The sequence below is a fragment of the Petromyzon marinus genome, chromosome 10 (genome assembly GCF_048934315.1).
Source record: "Petromyzon marinus isolate PM22_M1 ecotype Great Lakes invasive population chromosome 10, UKy_Petmar_22M1.pri1.0, whole genome shotgun sequence".
Taxonomy (NCBI): Eukaryota; Metazoa; Chordata; class Hyperoartia; order Petromyzontiformes; family Petromyzontidae; genus Petromyzon; species Petromyzon marinus.
This window is the reverse complement of record NC_133676.1, coordinates 18,325,035-18,344,734: the sequence shown is the minus strand read 5'-3', so window position 1 is coordinate 18,344,734 and position 19,700 is coordinate 18,325,035. Positions and strand designations below refer to the sequence as shown.

At 42.5% G+C, this 19,700-nt stretch overlaps 1 protein-coding gene across 10 annotated transcripts in view; it reads right to left on the bottom strand.

Annotated features, from left to right (window-relative positions):
- LOC116940781 (disintegrin and metalloproteinase domain-containing protein 11) overlaps positions 1–19,700 on the bottom strand; it is a 124,270-nt gene that overhangs the window by 13,961 nt on the left and 90,609 nt on the right. For 5 of the 10 annotated variants that reach the window (XM_032950970.2, XM_032950971.2, XM_032950969.2 and 2 more), the window contains exons 26-27: positions 14,886–14,903; positions 4,153–4,242 (exon numbers count right to left, since the gene is read on the bottom strand). In XM_032950970.2, the coding sequence (XP_032806861.2) occupies positions 4,153–4,242; positions 14,886–14,903 (108 nt within the window). Of the gene's footprint in view, positions 1–4,152; positions 4,243–7,865; positions 10,254–14,885; positions 14,904–19,700 lie in introns of those variants that run through there. The other 5 variants (XM_032950975.2, XM_032950974.2, XM_032950977.2 and 2 more) reach the window with 3 other exon arrangements.

Sequence of the window (19,700 nt, the reverse complement as noted above, 5' to 3'; positions counted from 1 at the left end):
TCTTGTTCATTGAATAATGAAAAATATATAAATGTTTAATCTGGTTTATATCTATAAATGAATTGTGACTCACAGATGAATCATATTACTCAACTGGGATGACACACAGCAATCGTTTCTCCTGACTGCCAGACTCGTGCACGTGTGCAGCACAAGGTGACTCGGCACCAAGCGGTGCCCCTCGAATGGTTGAGAATGAAATGTGGTGGAAGGCGTCTTTTGTTGATGAGGCATTTAATTAATTGCCTTATGTAGATGCAAGGGGCGTGATTATTGTCAACACGAAGTATCGTGTAACAATAAGTGGGGAAATTTGTACAGAGTGCAAAAAATCGTGAAAAAGATGTTTGCAGCTGTGTCCAGAGTGAAACACTGATCAATCTGTCATCCCATCGCCACTCTCCTCTCTTGGCCCCCAAGCAAGCAAGAGTGGGTTAGCGTGCGACAGCGGGGGCTTAGACCGAGTGGGACCAAGAGGACAGTGAGACAAGGGTCTTGGAATTAAGCTTCAAATTCTTGTGTACTGAACCAGAGAGCTAGGCGCCACAATTTAAAATACATGTGGATGATTCAGAAGCACTTTTCTCAGCACAAAGCGATGTAAGATTACTCCATTGTCAGTTTCATTTGACCTTGTCATCATTTGTTTCTGACAGCTGCAAAAAAGGTCAACACTTAAGTGAAAAAATAGAATTCATCACCAGTGCTATTCAGGAAATGTCTTGTATGTGCCTTATACATTGTTGTGCAAAGCAAACAAAAACATGAAAGTGAACGCAGTTTTTTGCCGCCTATATTACTGTGTGGCCTAATCCAAAAATTAACTACGAATGCAAAGCATTACATTTCATATAACTACCTTCATATTTGAAGAAGAGGAATACTTTTATTCTTGCTAGAATTATTACTCGGTGTAAAATATATATTTTTTATTTCACAAATTATATTTTAACAAGTACTAAATTTATACACGACAGATCTGTCTTCTCAAAGAGAAGGCCTTCATTTTCATTGGTTCCCTTCATGAGGACTAAATCAAATGTCTCCATAGAGAAGAGCGCTGCCAAGTGCTCGTTTAGACATGGACACCCAAATCAGCACGGTTGGCTACGCACGGTTGGATATGTACGGTGCAAAATAAGTTCAACACAGAAACATACATTACTTTGGAAAGGTAACGGACAATTCAAACAATGATACAAAAAGTTGGGTCTGACTATCTCATTCGGGCAGCTTTGTGGTGAAAGGAATCGAGTCGTGGGTGATGAAGACATCTTCCAGGTTGTCCAAAAGTGGGGAATGTCTTTTGCCATAGTGGCCTCACCCTGTGCCCACACATGAATCATTTGGTACCTCGTGTGCTCCTTTTTCAGATCTTTCCCTTTATGAGCAGTCGAGAGAATCCTGACCTCCATAGACCCCTACAAATCAGCTAGGCCCATCGAAATATTTCCATAAGTGATGAAAATGACACTCTAAGAAAGATATGTTTTGCCAGTCTTCTGCGTATGGCTGATGTTGATGCCAAGCAATAGGTTTAGAATGAGGTCATTTAGCTAGATAATTGTTTCAGGAGTAGCAGAGTGTATCACTATGATTTTGCCTCCTTCGTGTTAGTGAATTGTACATTGAGGCATTACATGTCCCATGTTAGTTTTCTGGGTGAGCACAGTCACACAGTCAAGAATGTTTAATTTCCCATGGGTGCATCAAGTATCTGCATCTGCTGCCATGGTTTGTGTGGATGCGGTTTAGGGCTGTGGCCCAACAGCTTCACGGACAATCAAAGCCAGGGATCTTCTCCATCGGGTCTTTCAGGAGGTGTCTGTGACTTGTTATGAACTCCATTCGGCTTTAACAAGTCAATAAATCAAATAGAGGACGTAATAACTGGAAATGGCCTTATGCGCGTACCCTACATAAATGCGGAGACGTAAATAACACAACTTACTATTCCATCTATACACAGTCTACATGTGAAAAGTACTGGCAAATTTGTAAAAACAATGTTTAAATAGCATTTATTTTAAGCTTAAATATTTATGTGAGGTCTTAATGGCATAATGGTCACGATTAAACAGTCTTTGGATAATAAAATGTATCATATTGACGTGGAAAAAACATTGAAAGAGCTTAACTAAAGTGATAAAGCCGTTGGCTGGCTTTCAAATGATCTCCTAGGATGAATATAGTGCATGTCAAATGTTGAATCTATTTTCTTTGGTTCTTTCGGTAAAGTCACGTAGAATGAGAATAAAATAATAAGTTGATAAAATAAAATAACACAATAAAAATTCTCACGACGTTTCGGCCACAACACAAGCGGCCTTCATCAGGTGAAGGGACGAGACTGTCTGGAGGACAGCACTGGAGCGAACACAGCCAAGCTCAGACCGCGACCTTTAAGCTGTGTGAGAAGAAACAGAGCACCTTGACAAAGGAATTAGCATAGAGTTTAGCAATGAAATAGCTGAGTGATTAGCTTGTGACTGGTCACAGAAATGGCTATGTTAAAGTCAAAGCATACACATCCACAGAGGCACCTAGTATGTGTGTGCTTTGACTTTAACATAGCCATTTCTGTGACCAGTCACAAGCTAATCACTCAGCTATTTCAATGCTAAATTCTATGCTAATTCCTTTGTCAAGGCGCTCTGTTTCTTCCCGCACAGCTTAAAGGTCGCGGTCTGAGCTTGGCTGTGTTCGCTCCAGCGCTGTCCTCCAGACAGTCTCGTCCCTTCACCTGATGAAGGCCGCTTGTGTTGTGGCCGAAACGTCGTGAGAATTTTTATTGTGTTATTTTATTTTATCAATTTATTATTTTATTCTCATTCTACGTGACTTTACCGAAAGAACCAAAGAAGATGAATCCTTGCAGTCACGAAAGCTTTAAATTGAAAAGTTGAATCTATTCTTAAGAAAATGTATCCTGATATCCAAGGGATTAAAAAGGTGCAGTGATGGCCCCACTCTTGCTCAAAATTGACCCATTAATAAATATCCCTGCCTCCCAACTAGATGTTGGTGACATTCAACTTGAACTCATTCCATTAAAATGCAAGTGAAACAAACTGGCTACCCTAAACTGTAACATTGTTGCCGTGCAATCACAATATCATCAACCATTGGCAGCAATTTACAGAACCAGAATCATCACTGAAATCACCATTATCACCAATACCAAAGACAAAGATCCCCCATATAGCCTGAACAGACTGTTGGGGTAAGTGCTGTTAGCGAGCACCTATGTAGTTGGCACGGCACACGAGGGGGTGGGTGGCCAGCACCACGCCCAGCCGCCTTTGTCTCCCTAGTGGCGATGTTTACACACCGCACCAGGTACTCATTTGAGGCTGAGCCGACCTAGGGGAGACCCAGGATTGGTTCAGACAATGGTCACTGGTGTTGGCTGTGAGCAGGAATCGAACTCGGGTCACCAAGTTCATAGCGCAGCGTAGCGCTAACTGTGACACTACCGCTCCCTGACAAGCATTACTTCCATTATCACCTTCATGTAACCATCACCACCACCACCACCACTGTCATCACAAAATCATGTAACCATCACCACCACTGTCATCACAAAATCATGTAATCATCACCACCACTGTCATCACAAAATCATATAACCATCACCACCACCACCACTCTCATCACAAAATCATGTAACCATCACCACCACCAGTGTCATCACAAAATCATGTAACCATCACCACCACTGTCATCACAAAATCATATAACCATCACCACCACCACTCTCATCACAAAATCATGTAACCATCACCACCACTGTCATCACAAAATCATGTAACCATCACCACCACCAGTGTCATCACAAAATCATGTAACCATCACCACCACCACTCTCATCACAAAATCACCACCACAACCAAGGCCAACACCATCAGGCATGACGGTGGGGGGGGGGGGTAGAAGGCACTGGGTTTGACAAATGAGGCCCCTAACATCTTTCCAGGCCCTGTTGGCTCAATTACTTTGGTTACATGGGGAAGCACGTTTCGTCTCCACGATTACCTTTTTCTCCAGTGCTTGTATGCAGTTAGGCACAGTTATGCATTTCTGATTGTGCAATATGTGGTTTTCGTTCATGGATACTGTATGCAAGACAAACGTCTCAATGCTGAGGCGCACCTCTTTCGTGAGTTTGTTGGGGAGAAGTTGGAGCTCACGCCTGGCGGCACGCCGCTGTACACCGAGTCCACGTCTCCAGACTTCTTCTGTCTACAGGCAGCACACACGGTGGGGACGAATGACTCGGACATAAACTCACACATCCGTCTTTCTCATTCCTGTGCTCATACATTTAACACAGCTCATTTAATAATGAGCACACGTGGGTTTTAAATTGCAATATTTATTTTTATACCAGAGGGAGATCCAGATACTTCCTAAGGAGGGCGGTGGTCGTAATGAAATGTCAAGCATTTTAAACAGGCCCCCATAATAATAACAGCCAATGCACTTGTGTTATGGTAAATATCAACATAATACCAATATTAGGGGTCACAAGATGGGAGATGATCATGAAATGTGGATCAGAAAGATAGAAAATGACTTAACAATAGAACAAAAGCAGAAAAGTCCAGAGAATCAGGGAGCTGCATGAAGAATAGAGAACGTATGGAAGTTAAAGACACCGTATCGACTGTTGATAAAAGTAAGAAGACTTCGGTAGAACGTAATGCTTGCATGGATTATGGCCGGTGCTTGAGACTGGCAGCCAAAGGACTGACCATGACCAACGGATTGATCACCGCAGAAATGGAGCCATAGAATCAGCTCATGTGCAGAGAGTGAGATGGATAATTGCATCGCAAGATCATGAGAGATGATGACACTCTGGAAGACTGTTGATGAACCCTAGCAATACAATGTAACATTAGTACGGATTTATGAGAACTGGATTATAAACGTTATTAACGTGCGTGTGGAAATGCACTCACCTTTGTTTGCATCTTGCATTTCCTCTATTTTGCAAGATCGAATATATCCTGACCCAGTCTCCCTCTTATTAACTTATGTTTAGATTTATCCTGTTTCATTTCCTGCTATTCCTTAATAGTATTCTATCCCTAGTTTACAGACACCGTAACTCGGTTTCAAACCGTTTTAACTTATTGCTGCTTGACCAAGCACTTCTGCCCCGGTCCCACCCACAGCTGTTCACCACCCTCCACACTGCATTCTGCAGGGGTTGTATTCACCTTGCGAGGCGTAACAGAGCCACCAGCAACAATTCCTATCGCTTATCTGCCATTGTTGTCACACTTCAGGAATCTTGTACAGGACTGTGATGTTTGAGAGTGTGCACATCAATCTCGTTTGCTTCATAACCTCACCCGTTCTTGTGCAACAGCTCGGTTTGCGATCAGCATCCTTGTAAAACATCGTCTTCAGGTCTCCTGTGCTATACTTACAATCTAAATCTGATAACACGTGGCACTCGCAGCAAGAAGGGTGTCCATATACTGTATGGGTTTTATCTGGGTTCTCCGGTTCCCCCCGTAGCTTATAAAACACACAGTGCTGCTGGTATTGGCCAAACTTCCCAATGCTGAAAAATACTCCTGCAAATGACTCAGTTGGGATGACACACAGCAGCACTGCGCCCGACTCGAACACGGTTATTGTGACTCAGTGAGGCCCTCCTAGGTGAACACGCATAATAAGGAAGGTCATTAACTTCATGGCGATATCAATATTAATGTAATTACATTTTTCTATCGGAACTGGATATACATGTAACTAGTGTTGTCTTCAGTACCTGCTCTGCTTAAGTAGGTAGGGAATCAACAAAGTCTCACTATACCTGTCTTCTTAGTTCTTTCGGTAAAGTCACGCAGAATAAGAACAAAACAACAAAACAAGACAACAACATTCTCACGACGTTTCGGCCACAACACAAGCGAAAGAACCAAGAAGATTAATCCTTGCAGTCACGAAAGCTTTAAATCTAAATATCCTTGTCTTGTCCTTACTCATTTTGCTCGAGGACACGTCCTCCTCAACCATCACGCTTGGTCCCAACTTGTACACTGAAAACTTCTGCAATCCGAGCAGCGCGTGAGGGTGCGTGTGGTGGGGAGTAGTGAGTTCTGGGCATCCCCTAGGTCGACTCAGCCTTAAATTAGTTCCTGGTGAGGTGTGTTAAAATTGGAACTGGAAAGGCCAAGGTGACTAGGCACGTTGCTGGCCACATCACCCGCGCACGTGCATGCTGTGTTAGCCTGCAATGCTTTGTTTCACTACATGCACAGTCGAGATCCTTTTATCTACGCTCCGATAATACATGACTCCCGTTATCCATGGCCAGGATCGTTTTAGGAAAACTCATATTATCCACAGGTCATTTCCTCCTATCATCCGCAATTGTCTGTGGGCAAGAGGCACAGGATGATGATGGTGTTGGATTGAGGATGATGGTGGGTTTATGATGATGAAGTTGATGACGAATGTCAACAAATGACGATAATCATCATCACGCGGCTGCTGTGACCTCTCCTGCCAAGCACCGCATGCCGCGGAGTGCTCATGCTGCACATTGAGGAGAGAGAATGCATCCAAGAGGACGACCGACGTGGAGATGGAGTGATGGAATAAGGCTATTGGCAGGAGTGAGATGGATTGTGGCATAACAAGGACTGCTTCAGTACGCATCGCCTACATCTAATCTTCTGAATATATTTATATTTTGCTTCTGAATACATTTCTACCACTGGCTCTGAATACATTCCATGCCCGTAAATTGTTTACGTACATTGTCTATGGCCTGCAGCTTCAGTAAGGTCTTTAATCTTGCAAATATTTTTAGATAGGGGATTTCCCCTTGTACTTTATCTTTAAAATCAAGCATTGTATAAAAGCAAATCAAAGGGATTTTTAAATTCAAGTAAAGATGATAAAGCTGAGTTTAGGTTCAACTCGATGAAGAAAATGAACGATGAATTTGGATGCACTTATAAAATGATGATGATTTTTGAGATTATGTGGAACATTGCGGATGAGTGTGTTGTATGAAAAGACGATTGCATATCATACATATTGCAACATGTAGCATAAGGTATGATTTCACTACATTACAAAGCTCCAGCACTGATTGTGTATGCGAGGAGGACAAATACCTACTGTAAGGATGCAAACCACACTTTGAAAATAAGTTTGAAGGATTCCAGCAGAGGCTTGGATTCAATATTGGGTATTGCGATTATAATTTGGGGGAGTAGTGGGGCAGTGGTTAGCAAATCGCTCTTTGAACAGTGATCCGAGTTTGATTTCCAGCCATGGCCAAAATCATTGTTGAGTGGTATCTAAACTCTTCCTCGTCCCTCCTTTTCCAAACTACACTGACCAACTTGGCGAAGTATCGTCAAACAACCCAGAGAACCGACACGGCATGGGAAGGCCTTCATCCAAAATGTGGGTTAACAAACAGCTGTGTATTATTGTTGTTACAATTTATAATGAGATATCGTCCTTTTAAAGCATGCACCCTCAAAGCACATTTCTATATATTCTGTTATAGCTTTGAATTACATGGGTGTATGGCATTTTTGTAGGAGTGCTTAACTCAATCCAAGGTTGTTAAAATGTTGGTTTTGAGTCAGTACAAGCCCAATGAGTACCATGTCGTGGCAAGCCAACAGTGGTCAACCTATGGATAGGCTGGCCCCCACCATGAAAATGTGGAGTTTCCATCACTGGATGATGGCAATGCCCAGAGATGAGTGCTGCCCTAATGCTTGTTTGAGATTGGAGGCACCGTTTCACTTCGAGTTTTACATTAAATATTGAATCACAAGCCTTTCAAGTAAACACACGTGATTATCATAAAGAGGAAAGAGCGCTTGTGTTGTGATTTAAACAAATAAAATTTATTGTCATGCACATGTTGTGATTAAACAGACAGAAGCATGTAGTAGGTACAGCGGGACAAGAGATTGACTATTTTGGTCTGCGAGTGCACAGAAGACTGCTCACGTTAGCGGCGCTTGTTGACTCGCTAGCCTTGTAGGTAAACGTCTCGTATCCTGGAATTTGGGGTAGTTAAATATTATTGGCATTTACAATCGCAAAAAATCTCAAAATAGTCAATCTTCACATCGTAATCAGTCTTGAGAACTCAATCAGTGCACAATCAATGTATAAGAATCTGAAACTGCATACAGTCAAGCTTTTCTACAATTGCAGTAAAATTGTCAAGTATTGGTAAAGTGATTTGTTACACTGAGCATCAATTTGCCGGCGTGCGGTAACAATGGGCTGAGCTGTAACAATGGTCTGAGCTGTAATGAGAGACAGTACACGTCGAAACAGGTCTCAAAATAGTCAATCTCGGTGTGGATAGAGGGAAGCAGGGGCAGCATGCTGTGAACGTGGGCAGCCTGCGTTGGAAGGGGAGCAGCAGCGGTTTGTGGGAGGCCGCTGCCTGCAGCCAGCTCAGGGCAAGGGACGGGGAGAAGGCCACAGTAGGGCTGTTGCTGCTCACAAAGACACTTTATAAAACACCATATTTTTCTATGTTTACATCTCTTTGTAAATATAGACTTTGGAAATCAACTTTGCTGGTTTGTAGAGTCGTCTCCATGTAGTATGATTTTTTTAAACTAATACTCAAAAATATGTAATTGTTTAAAGGCAGTCAACTTAACACCCTGAATGTCATCGTTTGAGACCTAGTGACGTGGCTCAGGAACCACACGCTTCTCCGTGTACTGTACACTTGTCTTCATTGGCCGACGTTTTACAAACAACACACACACGAAAAACGATGAATTGATAACAAAATGTTACATTTAAATATGTATATATAGGGCTAACCAAATACTATATTGCAAAACCTTTTTGCTACGTGTTCATATTGTGGGGTACGTAATATCGCACTGAGTTTCCGATCACGAAAACAGAGGCGGTGCCGTGGTTCTAAGAACGACCACAAGCCTACAGAACACTGGTTGGGAGAAGAAACCCCCCAGATTTTGAAAAACTGGGGCAAGCCCCTTAAGGACCCCCTCCACCCCCCGTCTACGCAACTTGGGCCCCAATCGCTGTCTTCTCCCTCAACTTTAGCGTGCCACTGCACCCCTTATCACGCTCACATCATTGCACCTAATTTTAATTCCCATGCAACATGGGACATTAAATAAGTCTGGAGACATGATACAGACATATCTACTGTATTATTATTGTGAAATGTGCAAATGTCAACATTATTTTAGGCTGTCATTACAGTTTCTTAACTGTGACATTGAATCAATAATAGTTTTTTTTGGGTTAGATCACGTAAACATAACCCAAAAAAACCTCTATTATGGATAAATGTGTCGTTAAACCTGCCACCACCCGACACAGCCAATTAGTAAGGTTTGTCACGTAAACAGAACATGCCAATTCATTACTAGTACAGCACACCGGTGTGTTGGAGAGCAAATCCACAACATTTGTGGATTTGCAAATCCAAAACATTTGCAGATTTGTTCTCCAACACACCGATTGTGTCGGGTGGTGGTGGGTTTAACGACACATTTATATTTATGCGATTTAACCCCCCAAAAAAACTGTATTATGGATGATATTGGTCGCGAAAGCCTTCGTGTTAAACTGTGACATTGAATACAATTTTTAACTAAATAGGATATGTTAAATGTGACAAATAATCGATACTACAACAAGACCCATGATTAAATACCCATTATTTTAATTGAAAGCGACTTGCATTTTTAAAGTGAATTATTATATCACTTCCAGTCACACTGCATGGCAGTGTGTTGTGGCCAGCAGCATGGCCTACCTCGGACACAGGAAGTCACTTTACCTTCTCCTGGTGACTAGGAGGCGAACGGCCTAAAGAATGCAGCTTGGCAGCATAACCTACAACTGGCAGCCAGTTTCCACTTGGTTACACGGTTGATACGCTAGGCGCGGAACGCAATCATTTACCAATATGCGTTGCCAAATAACCAAATTTAAAGTGACTTCAGCATTTATCTTCCTCCGCGTATGAACATTTCTATTTTTAAAGTGGCATTAAATGTACAATGAAACGTGTTCTAGGAGTAATGTACAAATGGCAGTTTGAGTTACGACAGCGAGGCCTACAACGGTCCCTGCTGCCAGGCACGCGACGCGGCGGCTGCTGCTGCTGCTCGTGACCTTTCCCCTCTCGGCAGCGTCTTGGCAAATAGCAGCCCGCCTGCGTCCTCCTCTCAAGGGTTTCCTCTTAGTTCAATCACTCACTGTTGAAAATGTGTGCCTCTTAGAATGGATATTGTACGTTTGTAATGGCATGTGTTAATAGATTTATATCGCTATATATGCATCCATGCATCACTTAACATTTGTGCATGCATCGCGCATTTAAACATGAACAATTTTGTACACAGGCACGTTAATGTGACACGGTGGTGTGATTTGAATTGGACAGAGATCTACGATTTTGAAATCGCTGGCAGTATGACTGTTTCACAGTTTCACAGAAATGTAGCTTTGGATTCCAGTATTAAAGATGCCCTGACATGCTGACCTTGATAATCACAAACTGCGAATTGTCAACACTTCACCACCTTTGTGATACGATAGAATGTTATCAAATATTGATTTTCTTTCTGAACAGTCCACCCTCAAAACTACTGTACTTAGTGTATATACATCTCTCTGTTTTTATATTTTTGATAGCAAAAAAATACAGATTCGCAAAACTTAAACTACTTGTTTCACAAGTAGTGCAAAAAAATGTAGCTCTGTGTAATAACTGCATGGCGAGCCCCATTGGGGCAGCAGCAGGAGGAGGAGAGCCGCGCTGCAGCTCGGTGAGCCCCACAGCTGCTCGCTGCCCCCACGCCGCCGAGTCACGGCTACACAAAAGCCCTCGCCCAGCCTCATCGCAGTTTTGTGAATGTTTGCACATTTAAATACTGGACGGATGCTTTACGTGGCTTTTGTATCGAACACAAACGTTTTCTCAGCCATGTGTTTAGTTTACTGTAAGTTTTGCGCCAGCTGGCTAGGATTGGGAAAATGTAGCCCCTACTTTAATGTGTAATCTCGCATATAGGTTAAGTGTGGGTTTCTTGGCTGGACTGCGTGTTGATTTGCTTAATATGCTGAGCATTATATTATATGATCAAATGGCCTTTCTTCCCCTACATTTCAGATTCATGGGAGTCATGGTTGAGAATGTTGGATCAAAATAAAATTATTTAAATGGATGAGCAGAAATACAAATCTGAATTATTGAATATCTATCACAAATACTCATGCGGTGTTTACGAAAATCAAATGCCAACGTGTTAATGTCCGATTTCCCTACATTTATAATAAATCATAAAGAGCAAAGATGTGATGATAAGCTACAAATATATCCAGCTAATTCAAGCATATACCAGAGAAGACATTTGATGGCAAATGCAAACGAATGTTAACACATTAAAGTGATTGCACAAAGAGAACATTAGTTTCATGGTAGGAAAACCAAAGAATAAGCAGCATGAAGCAAGGATGAATGTTAGAGAAAATATTTTGTTCCCAGGCCAAATATTTACAAACGCAAAGCAACTTAATTCAACACATATATATGCTCTAATGGAGTGCGGCTGTTTAGGGTTGAGCAACGTCATGCCAGACAGGTTTGGTGAAAAAGATAAATATCGGTGCTGGTTTGGAGCTCTTCCATGAGCCATCTCATCTGGGGTCAAACTCAGAATGAGTGCAGAAAACAAATCTTCTGACACAGACTAAAAATGACAACAACACTGATCAGTGCAGCTGGCATTCATTGGCCGATATCGGGATGTGATGTTCATTTATATCGAACATCTACAAAGTGAGAATAGGTTTTCCCCATTTTTCTGGCAACAAAACAGGTTTTGATTTAAAGCTTTCGTGACTGCAGGGATTCATATTCTTGGTTCTTTTGGTAAAGTCACGTAGAAGGGAAACAATAAAATATATAAAACAATACAATTCTCACGACGTTTCGACTGCAACACAAGCAATCATCATATGGCGTGAAAACCACAGCAAGAAAATTTGAAAAAAGTGGCGGTTTATTTAATGTTAGCACCACGGAGAGCGATTTGGCAGTTATTCAGATGGACGAGTCCATCTATGTTCGGAAAAGAGGAGGGAGACGAAAATAATGGATGCGGTCTGAAAGCCACCGTAAGCGTGAACAATCAATTAAGACCCGAAATGGTTTATCAAATCCTTCCAATGATTGATAAGCTAGAATCCATCTTCTCGGTTGAAATTGTCTCTGTGTTTGTATATGTGGATAGCCTCATGAACGAATCTCTCATGGTAGCCAGATGGCTTGCAAAGAACCTCTGTCTTGGAGAAGTCAATGTCATGTGAGCCTACTGAATTATAACAGTGATCTGCCACGGCCGAGGTGTTGGTCCTACCGTGTTTTAGGTCTGCTTTGTGTTCACGAATGCGGTCCTAGACATGTCGTTTGGTTTCTCCAATGTAACTACTACCACAGAGGCAACTTAGTTTGTAGACGCCAGGGTACTGTATGTCCGGAATCACATCTTTTACAGACGGAACCAGATCACGGATTTTATGTAATGTGTTGAATCGGACCTGGATCTTGTGTTTATTCAAGATTTCGGAGATCTTTTTTTGTGATCCCCGCAATGTAGGGTAGAGTGATGGTTTTGAAAGGCTCCTCAAGAGGGTCCTTCTTCATGGTTGGAGTGATAGCTTTAATAAAAAAGAGACCTGATGGTTCAATGAGCCACTCTGTCTACAGGAAAGCTACCCATATGGATGCTTTCCTGAAACCGGATGCCCACCACCATCCATCCCAGAAGAATTCCATCATCAAGACTCTGCACCATAGAGCCCAATGCATATCCGACCAGGAACACGTAGCCAGTGAACTCAAGCACGTACACCAAGCTCTTAAGGCTAATGGTTACTCCGACTACACAATCCGCAAAGCTTCTACGTGACTTTACCGAAAGAACCAAGAATAGGTGTTAAGATGTTAAAATACCAAACTGAAACCTTTTACAAGGAATCATGTCTGCATTAACTACAATACTTGTGGTCAGAATATGCATTGTCTTTGAAACTGATTGGTCCACACCAGAGACAGCTTTCTTTTGAGCCTAGTCTCAAACGGTGTTCGACCAGAGGACGCCAAAAGGCGTTAGACGAGGCTCACAAGGAAGCTGTCTCTGGTGTGGACCAATCAGTTGCAAAGACAATGTATATATTATCAGAGTATTGTTTTTGTTTGCATTCTGACCACAAGTATTGTGGTTAATGCAGACACGATTCCTCGTGAAAGGTTTCAGTTTGGTGTTTTAACAACTTAACACCTGTTTTGTTGCCAGAAAAAAAGGGGAAAACCTATTCGCATATTTTGGTACTGGCAAAGGAGGTCCCATGATACATCTACAAAGTGTCAATCAGTGATTGGCATAAGTTTTAAACACCAAGACAAATGTAAAAATATAGCACAGCCTTTGCGCAAAAATCCACCAGAATTTTATGAAGAGGTTAACTGTGGTCCTCTGCTCTTAGGTCACCATCAAAATACTAGCACAATGCACTCCTTAAAGATATACTGCATAATTCACAATAGATGTGTGCTTTTAAAAAAAAATTGTGCTGTTTGAAACTTGTGGTTTTCTAGCCTGCACTATAATTTTATTATGATGAGTTTTCCTAATGATTTACAGATTTAATTAGTAATTGACAATCAAAAAAATACATGTGTGGCAATGAAAACAGAGTAATGGTTATAAATTTGGTTGTTGCACTTACGTCCAGCTAACCAACTTATATCACATGGCAGAAAATCAACATATCCATACTAATATCTGGAATATATCATATATGATTCTGTTCTCAGATGGCAAAAACATGAATAATTTTCATCTTAAGGTCAAACAAATGCATTATTTATAATTAAATGTACGGTTTCTAAATTTTGCTTAGGAAATATTTGAAATGCCACAACGATGCCAGCGTGCCTGGCATTGTGTGCCGGGTGCGAGGCCCCTTTTAATCATCACTTGGTGGTGCCTGCCGTCACCAAAAGCCGTAGTGAGTGTGCACCCTCCCTCCACGATGGCGGTAAATAAGTGGCGGTGTGGCAAGGCATTGCCATTAGCTCATGGCTGCTATGCGACATGCCTTTCTATTTGGCAACGTTACACCGTTCATCAGTGTTTGAATGAACAAAGCTGAGAGCTCATCATGTGAGTAGCTTAAAAATGACAGGTGATGGACCACAAGCACTTTAACATTGCTAAAACATAATGACACTTTTTGGTACAAGCTAGTATTCCAGTTAAGATGGCGTTTTTTATGCCTCGTGTAACCTTTAGCAGGGCGGTCTCAGATGTTGGTAGGGTTGTGAAACGCATCGCTGCAACAGCGCAACTCCCGTGTCTACAAACAGGCAACTAGCAATGTGTAAGAAAATAACTGACATGAGCAAATAAAATATTAGAGCAGCCATCTCAAGTGAAGGTAAAAAGCCATTCCTTTTGAGAATACAAAACATTTGATGATCCCTGTCATTATAAATAAGAGGCGTTGTTGTTGCATGTTAAAGTGGAATACCAAAATCCATGTTTTACAAACTAAACATGTCTGGAAATTTGTAAGTGCTTTAAAGCCTGCTTACTTGAATACCAGGCACATCATGTTGAGTTCCACTATTACTATTGACAGGTACTGGAATGAGATATAAAAACGTGTATATTACTTGCAATTAAGCATATTTTGAATTGCACAGGGAACTGGAGCTACGTACAGTACGGACCCACTGTGAGGGCCCTCGTGAAATGAACTGCCGAATGTGATGCAGAGTGCAGTGCATGGCTGCACTCTACTGCTGCTCAGCATCATACCTTCTCTTGCGGATATTCCTTCCCGACGCAGGCAGGGAGAGAGAAGATTAGAGTTAGAATTACAGGTGATGGATTTACCTGAACAACTTATACGTTCACCGGTCCCAATGTGCATTCCCACATGCACACTGAAAAAGGGCTGCAGTTAAGGCCAGGAGAACTGGTTCAAACGATATTTCGTCATTTAAAAAATTAGTACTTCCGAAACATAAGATTAAACATCGGGATATTACTTTTCAAATCACCATTATAGCACTTGGCTTTAACTTATAACTTACATTTTAGTACACATTCATTTAGAAGGTATTTGATGTCATGGCCCTAACTGTCGAATAAAAGCGGGGTTGATATAAAATGTCAAGTTATTGTGCCATGGATACAGCTGCACAGGTACATATGTGATGCATGCTGCAGGGCAAGCCCCAACGTTCATGCCGACTGCCACAAGCTGAGTACCACATGCTGTCCAGACAATGCTGCTTCAAGGTGCCAACCAATCAGGGTCACACTGCTCTTAGCTGTATGCGGACATGCACCACAACATATACTGCTCTTAGCTGTATGCATGGCTCGATTCACAAAAAGAAGGAAACACTTATGGAGGAGGGACATCTAGGTAGAACATCGGACGGACGGTATGAAGAGAAAAGTCAGCTCATTCTCCCCATGGGCTGGATGTGGGGCATTCAGCAAGCAGGGACTAGATGGGCTCCCGGCCACACAGGGACCATGGTCCCGTGGGCTGCAGCCAAGTCCGTCACGCAGGGGAGGGGGCATTCCTCAAGCAGGGGCTGTCAGGCTCTGCTTGCTGCCATTCCCCGAGCTCTCCAGCTGCCGCTCGATTCACGTGCACATGGACAGCAAAACAGTGGCAGCGCGCTCCAAGCTCCTTGGTGCGCGTTAGTGAATGTGGCTGCACCATTCCAGCCAATGCAACAGAAGCGGCCGGAGTAGTGATGCGCTAAGTACACTGTAAATGTGATGCACCCCACAGTTGCTACACGTTATTATTGTCTTCCTGTGGTACACTTGTCACATTGGTTCATCGGTTGTCTACACCTGCATAACGGTTGCCAACAAATAACTTCTTTGGTAATGTTAGAGACAGGCGTACACAACTTAAGTGCATACAATTCCATACGTAGACTTCACCATTAACATTATAGCCTTACCACCCAAACAATATTTTGCAGTGTTTATTGGTTGTGCGGAATTGTCACAACCTCGGCGTGTGTGCAATGGGCACAAGGGAAGCACGCTGTGGGAAGCATGGGCCACGGACAGGAAGCTGTTCATGGTCTTCCCACATAACCCCTGCTATAGCTTAGCAATCATTTGCACATTTGGTATATGTGCCAATCTTATAGTGCGAGGCTCTAACGAAGGCACAATTATTTCACAGACGATAACCTGCTGCAGTTTCACAGCGGGGGTCAACTTTACAATGTGGATACGGGGCGATGCTGTCACGTGGAGTTTCTCCTTTAGATAATTGTGAGTTACAGTATTCTCAAATTTGGCAGACTCGTTTTCAAGTAACATCGTGGGATCTTAAACGTCCACTATGAAACGGACGGCACGTCACCGTTTAAGGTCAACACACCCACAGCCGCCGTATTAACCAGGGCGGCCGCTGTGGCCGAACCGCGAACCTCTGCCACAAGCGGCGAACGCGCGCTACAGCTCAGCCGCATGCACATATACGTCATTGCTTGTGTTTGGTATGTAAATATTTATTTGCAATGTCAAAACACTTTTAAGAACATTTTATTATGTGTTTGCAATAGGTACAAGTATTACAGAAGGCATTTAAAATTATCTGCATGATATCAGTCGTTCACATACGTAAAAAGTACAAATGTAGGTGCTGCATTTAGACATCAAATATCCATTTTACAAAATCTATTACACAGATGGGTCAACCGTGAATGAACGCCACGGGGATCTCTGTGCCGTGCGGGCTCGAGGCGCCGAGGCTGTGGCCGCTGACGGCGGCGCCCCACGGCGGGCGTGGTGCGGACAGACAGGCAGCGGGCAGCGGCGGCAGCAGGCAGCGGACAGCGGCGGCAGCAGCGGCGAGGGAAATCAAACAGCAGACAGTGCGGAGCGGCGCGGACACGGGCACCGGTCCGCGGGAGGTGCCACCGACTAGCGAGCATCTTGCCCTCTGTGCCACCGTCGAGCTTAGGAGTTGAACTTTCTCAAGTGGTTATTACCAGACTACAAAAATACATTTGTAGATTATCATCATGACATGGATATGGACCGTAACCTCGCTCTTGCTGCCTGGTAAGTTGCCTAATTGACACCGTGCAGTTTTACAAGTGTTAAGGCATAGAAGCAGCTAATAGTGGAGAGATGGCAAAGGAATGAGGGTCGTGTGAGCATCTATGAATGCCTTATACTGCGGGGTATCTGCCACTGATTCTACTTACAATCACAGACATGCCCAGTCGGAACGCGTGGCAGAGTACAGCACTGGCAAAATTCCATGCTACCCACCGCTCCACAATTTATATTTAACGATGGCGTGTTCACACCATAGAAAAACCGGGTTTACCCGTAAAGTTAGGCCTGCCCTCTGGGTACATAAAACATTTCCTCTTGCTACTCAAGGCATAGGCAAAACAATGGTTATGCATGTAGCCTGTGGGAGTGCGACATCATGCAATGCATGCAAGAGCGGTGCAAGGGTGCCCCTATAACCGCGGCTTCACCTGTCTGGCAGTAGCGAGCGCCTGGATTGCAAAGCTACATAAACAATGCACTACAGCGCTGCTGGAAATGACGCCTACTTGTCTTGAAAAAGCTTAGCACGATGAGATAAAATAACTGTATGTGTTCAGGATTGAGTTGAAAACTTGGGCTTTTACTTAAACTACTTTAGTGAAACACATTTTTATTTAATGTTATTTTATTTTAATTCTCGATCAGAAATTGGTAAAATGGCAATGTGTTGTGTATAAATGAGATTTTTCGTCATGGCTATATGCGTAAATAAGGGATTTCTCCTCTTGTATGTGCCTATGCATATCAAACACACGACATGCCCATTTTTCGAATAAGCAGAATGTAACTTTACATATAATCTGCCAGAAGAAACTTTCTGCAACATGCATCACTCTCAAGTTACACGTCACAAACCCAGGTTAGCGGTCAGCGCAAGGTAATGATGTCACCGCATTATGACATCAACATCCACGCCCATAGCGAGAGTTGTCTACACACACACAGTACGTGCACATATGCGTGTGCACGCGTTGAGAAACCCTATGCAAAAGAGGCACGCATTTTTAGATTTTTTTTCAAAGTATTATATCTTAATTGACTAAAATAAAAAACTAACAAAATAACTATAAGTTTTAAAAATAGGTTTCATTTGTTATTTCAATTGTGTTTTTTGTAAAAATAAAATCATAATTTTGAATTTTAAAAATAGCCCGTTTTAAAAATGGACATAGTCCCACTGTATTCTGTGACCGTTCCATGAGTGAGGTTTTTTCCCCACCCCTCAGCCGTGAATGTTACCCAGCCCCCTCCATGCACCACAGATTTCCCCCCTTCACAACCTCCTCATCCTATTGATAATCATACGGCTGTAGTGGCACCATCTATTGCACGATTCCGCAAGCAGAAACATTGCTCCGTGAATTGCAAAGCGCAGGCCTGGCACCAGCTCCTCTCAGATCGGGGGGAGGGGCAGTAGAAATGTCGTGTGGGGGTCCAACAGAGCGGTGGTTCACCGCTAGCGACTCAACCTGGGTGGGAGCCTCCCGAGTGGCGGGCTTGACTGTGGCCTTCCGAGCCCCAACCACTTTGGACCACTCTGGTGTGTCCAATGCGAGTATGGTGTGTGCATTCTACAAGTGGCAGAAAGCCATTTTGCCAATGACAACAAAACTGAACCATCAAAAACAATATGCGACAAGTGGGCTTAGATGGTCGATATAACGTTTCATGAATCAGGTCACATATGATTTTTGATTTAAAGCTTTCGTGACTGCAGGGATTCATATTCTTGGTTCTTTCGGTAAAGTCACGTAGAAGGGAAACAATAAAATAAAAAAATATAAAACAAAATTCTCACTACGTTTCGACTGCAACACAAGCAATCATCATCAGGTGTGAAACCCACAACAAGGCGTGGTTTTCACACCTGATGATGATTGCTTGTGTTGCAGTCGAAACGTCGTGAGAATTTTATTGTTTTATATTTTCATTATTTTATTGTTTCCCTTCTACGTGACTTTACCGAAAGAACCAAGAACACAGGTCACATATGCTTGAGTATTTTGTAGTTCATCAGCATTACTCAGCAGGAGGGAGGTGCAATGTAATGTCCCCTTTGAATATAAATTTTATTTATTCAAGTGCAAAATTGGGCGACGATACGATGGGTAACAATTGTATAGTGCTCGCTAATGTTATTTTCCAACAGAAAGTGTCAACAAAGGGGGATGTTTGTTTTTTTAACACTGAAGAAGAAACTTCCAACGTTAACTATTGGTGCCATCTCCTTGTAAAGGAGCAAGAGCTAATTCTGTCTGAAGGTGCTTTGTTTTAAAACAGATCGAGGCCTTTCACTTATTGGAACAATTGTTACAAAGAAGAGTTTGCCGCGATAATTTGATGTGGCATTGTTTTATTCCATCAAGTTAAAAATTTCCTTTGGAAACCAAAAATAATTGGTGCCATTGAAATATTTATCTTGTGACTGCTTTTGCACAAAGGATGTACTTATGTCCACAGTTCATTGCACGACCCATTATTATTTTACAAATTAAGAAATGTGCTTTTATTTTTTACTATTAACAA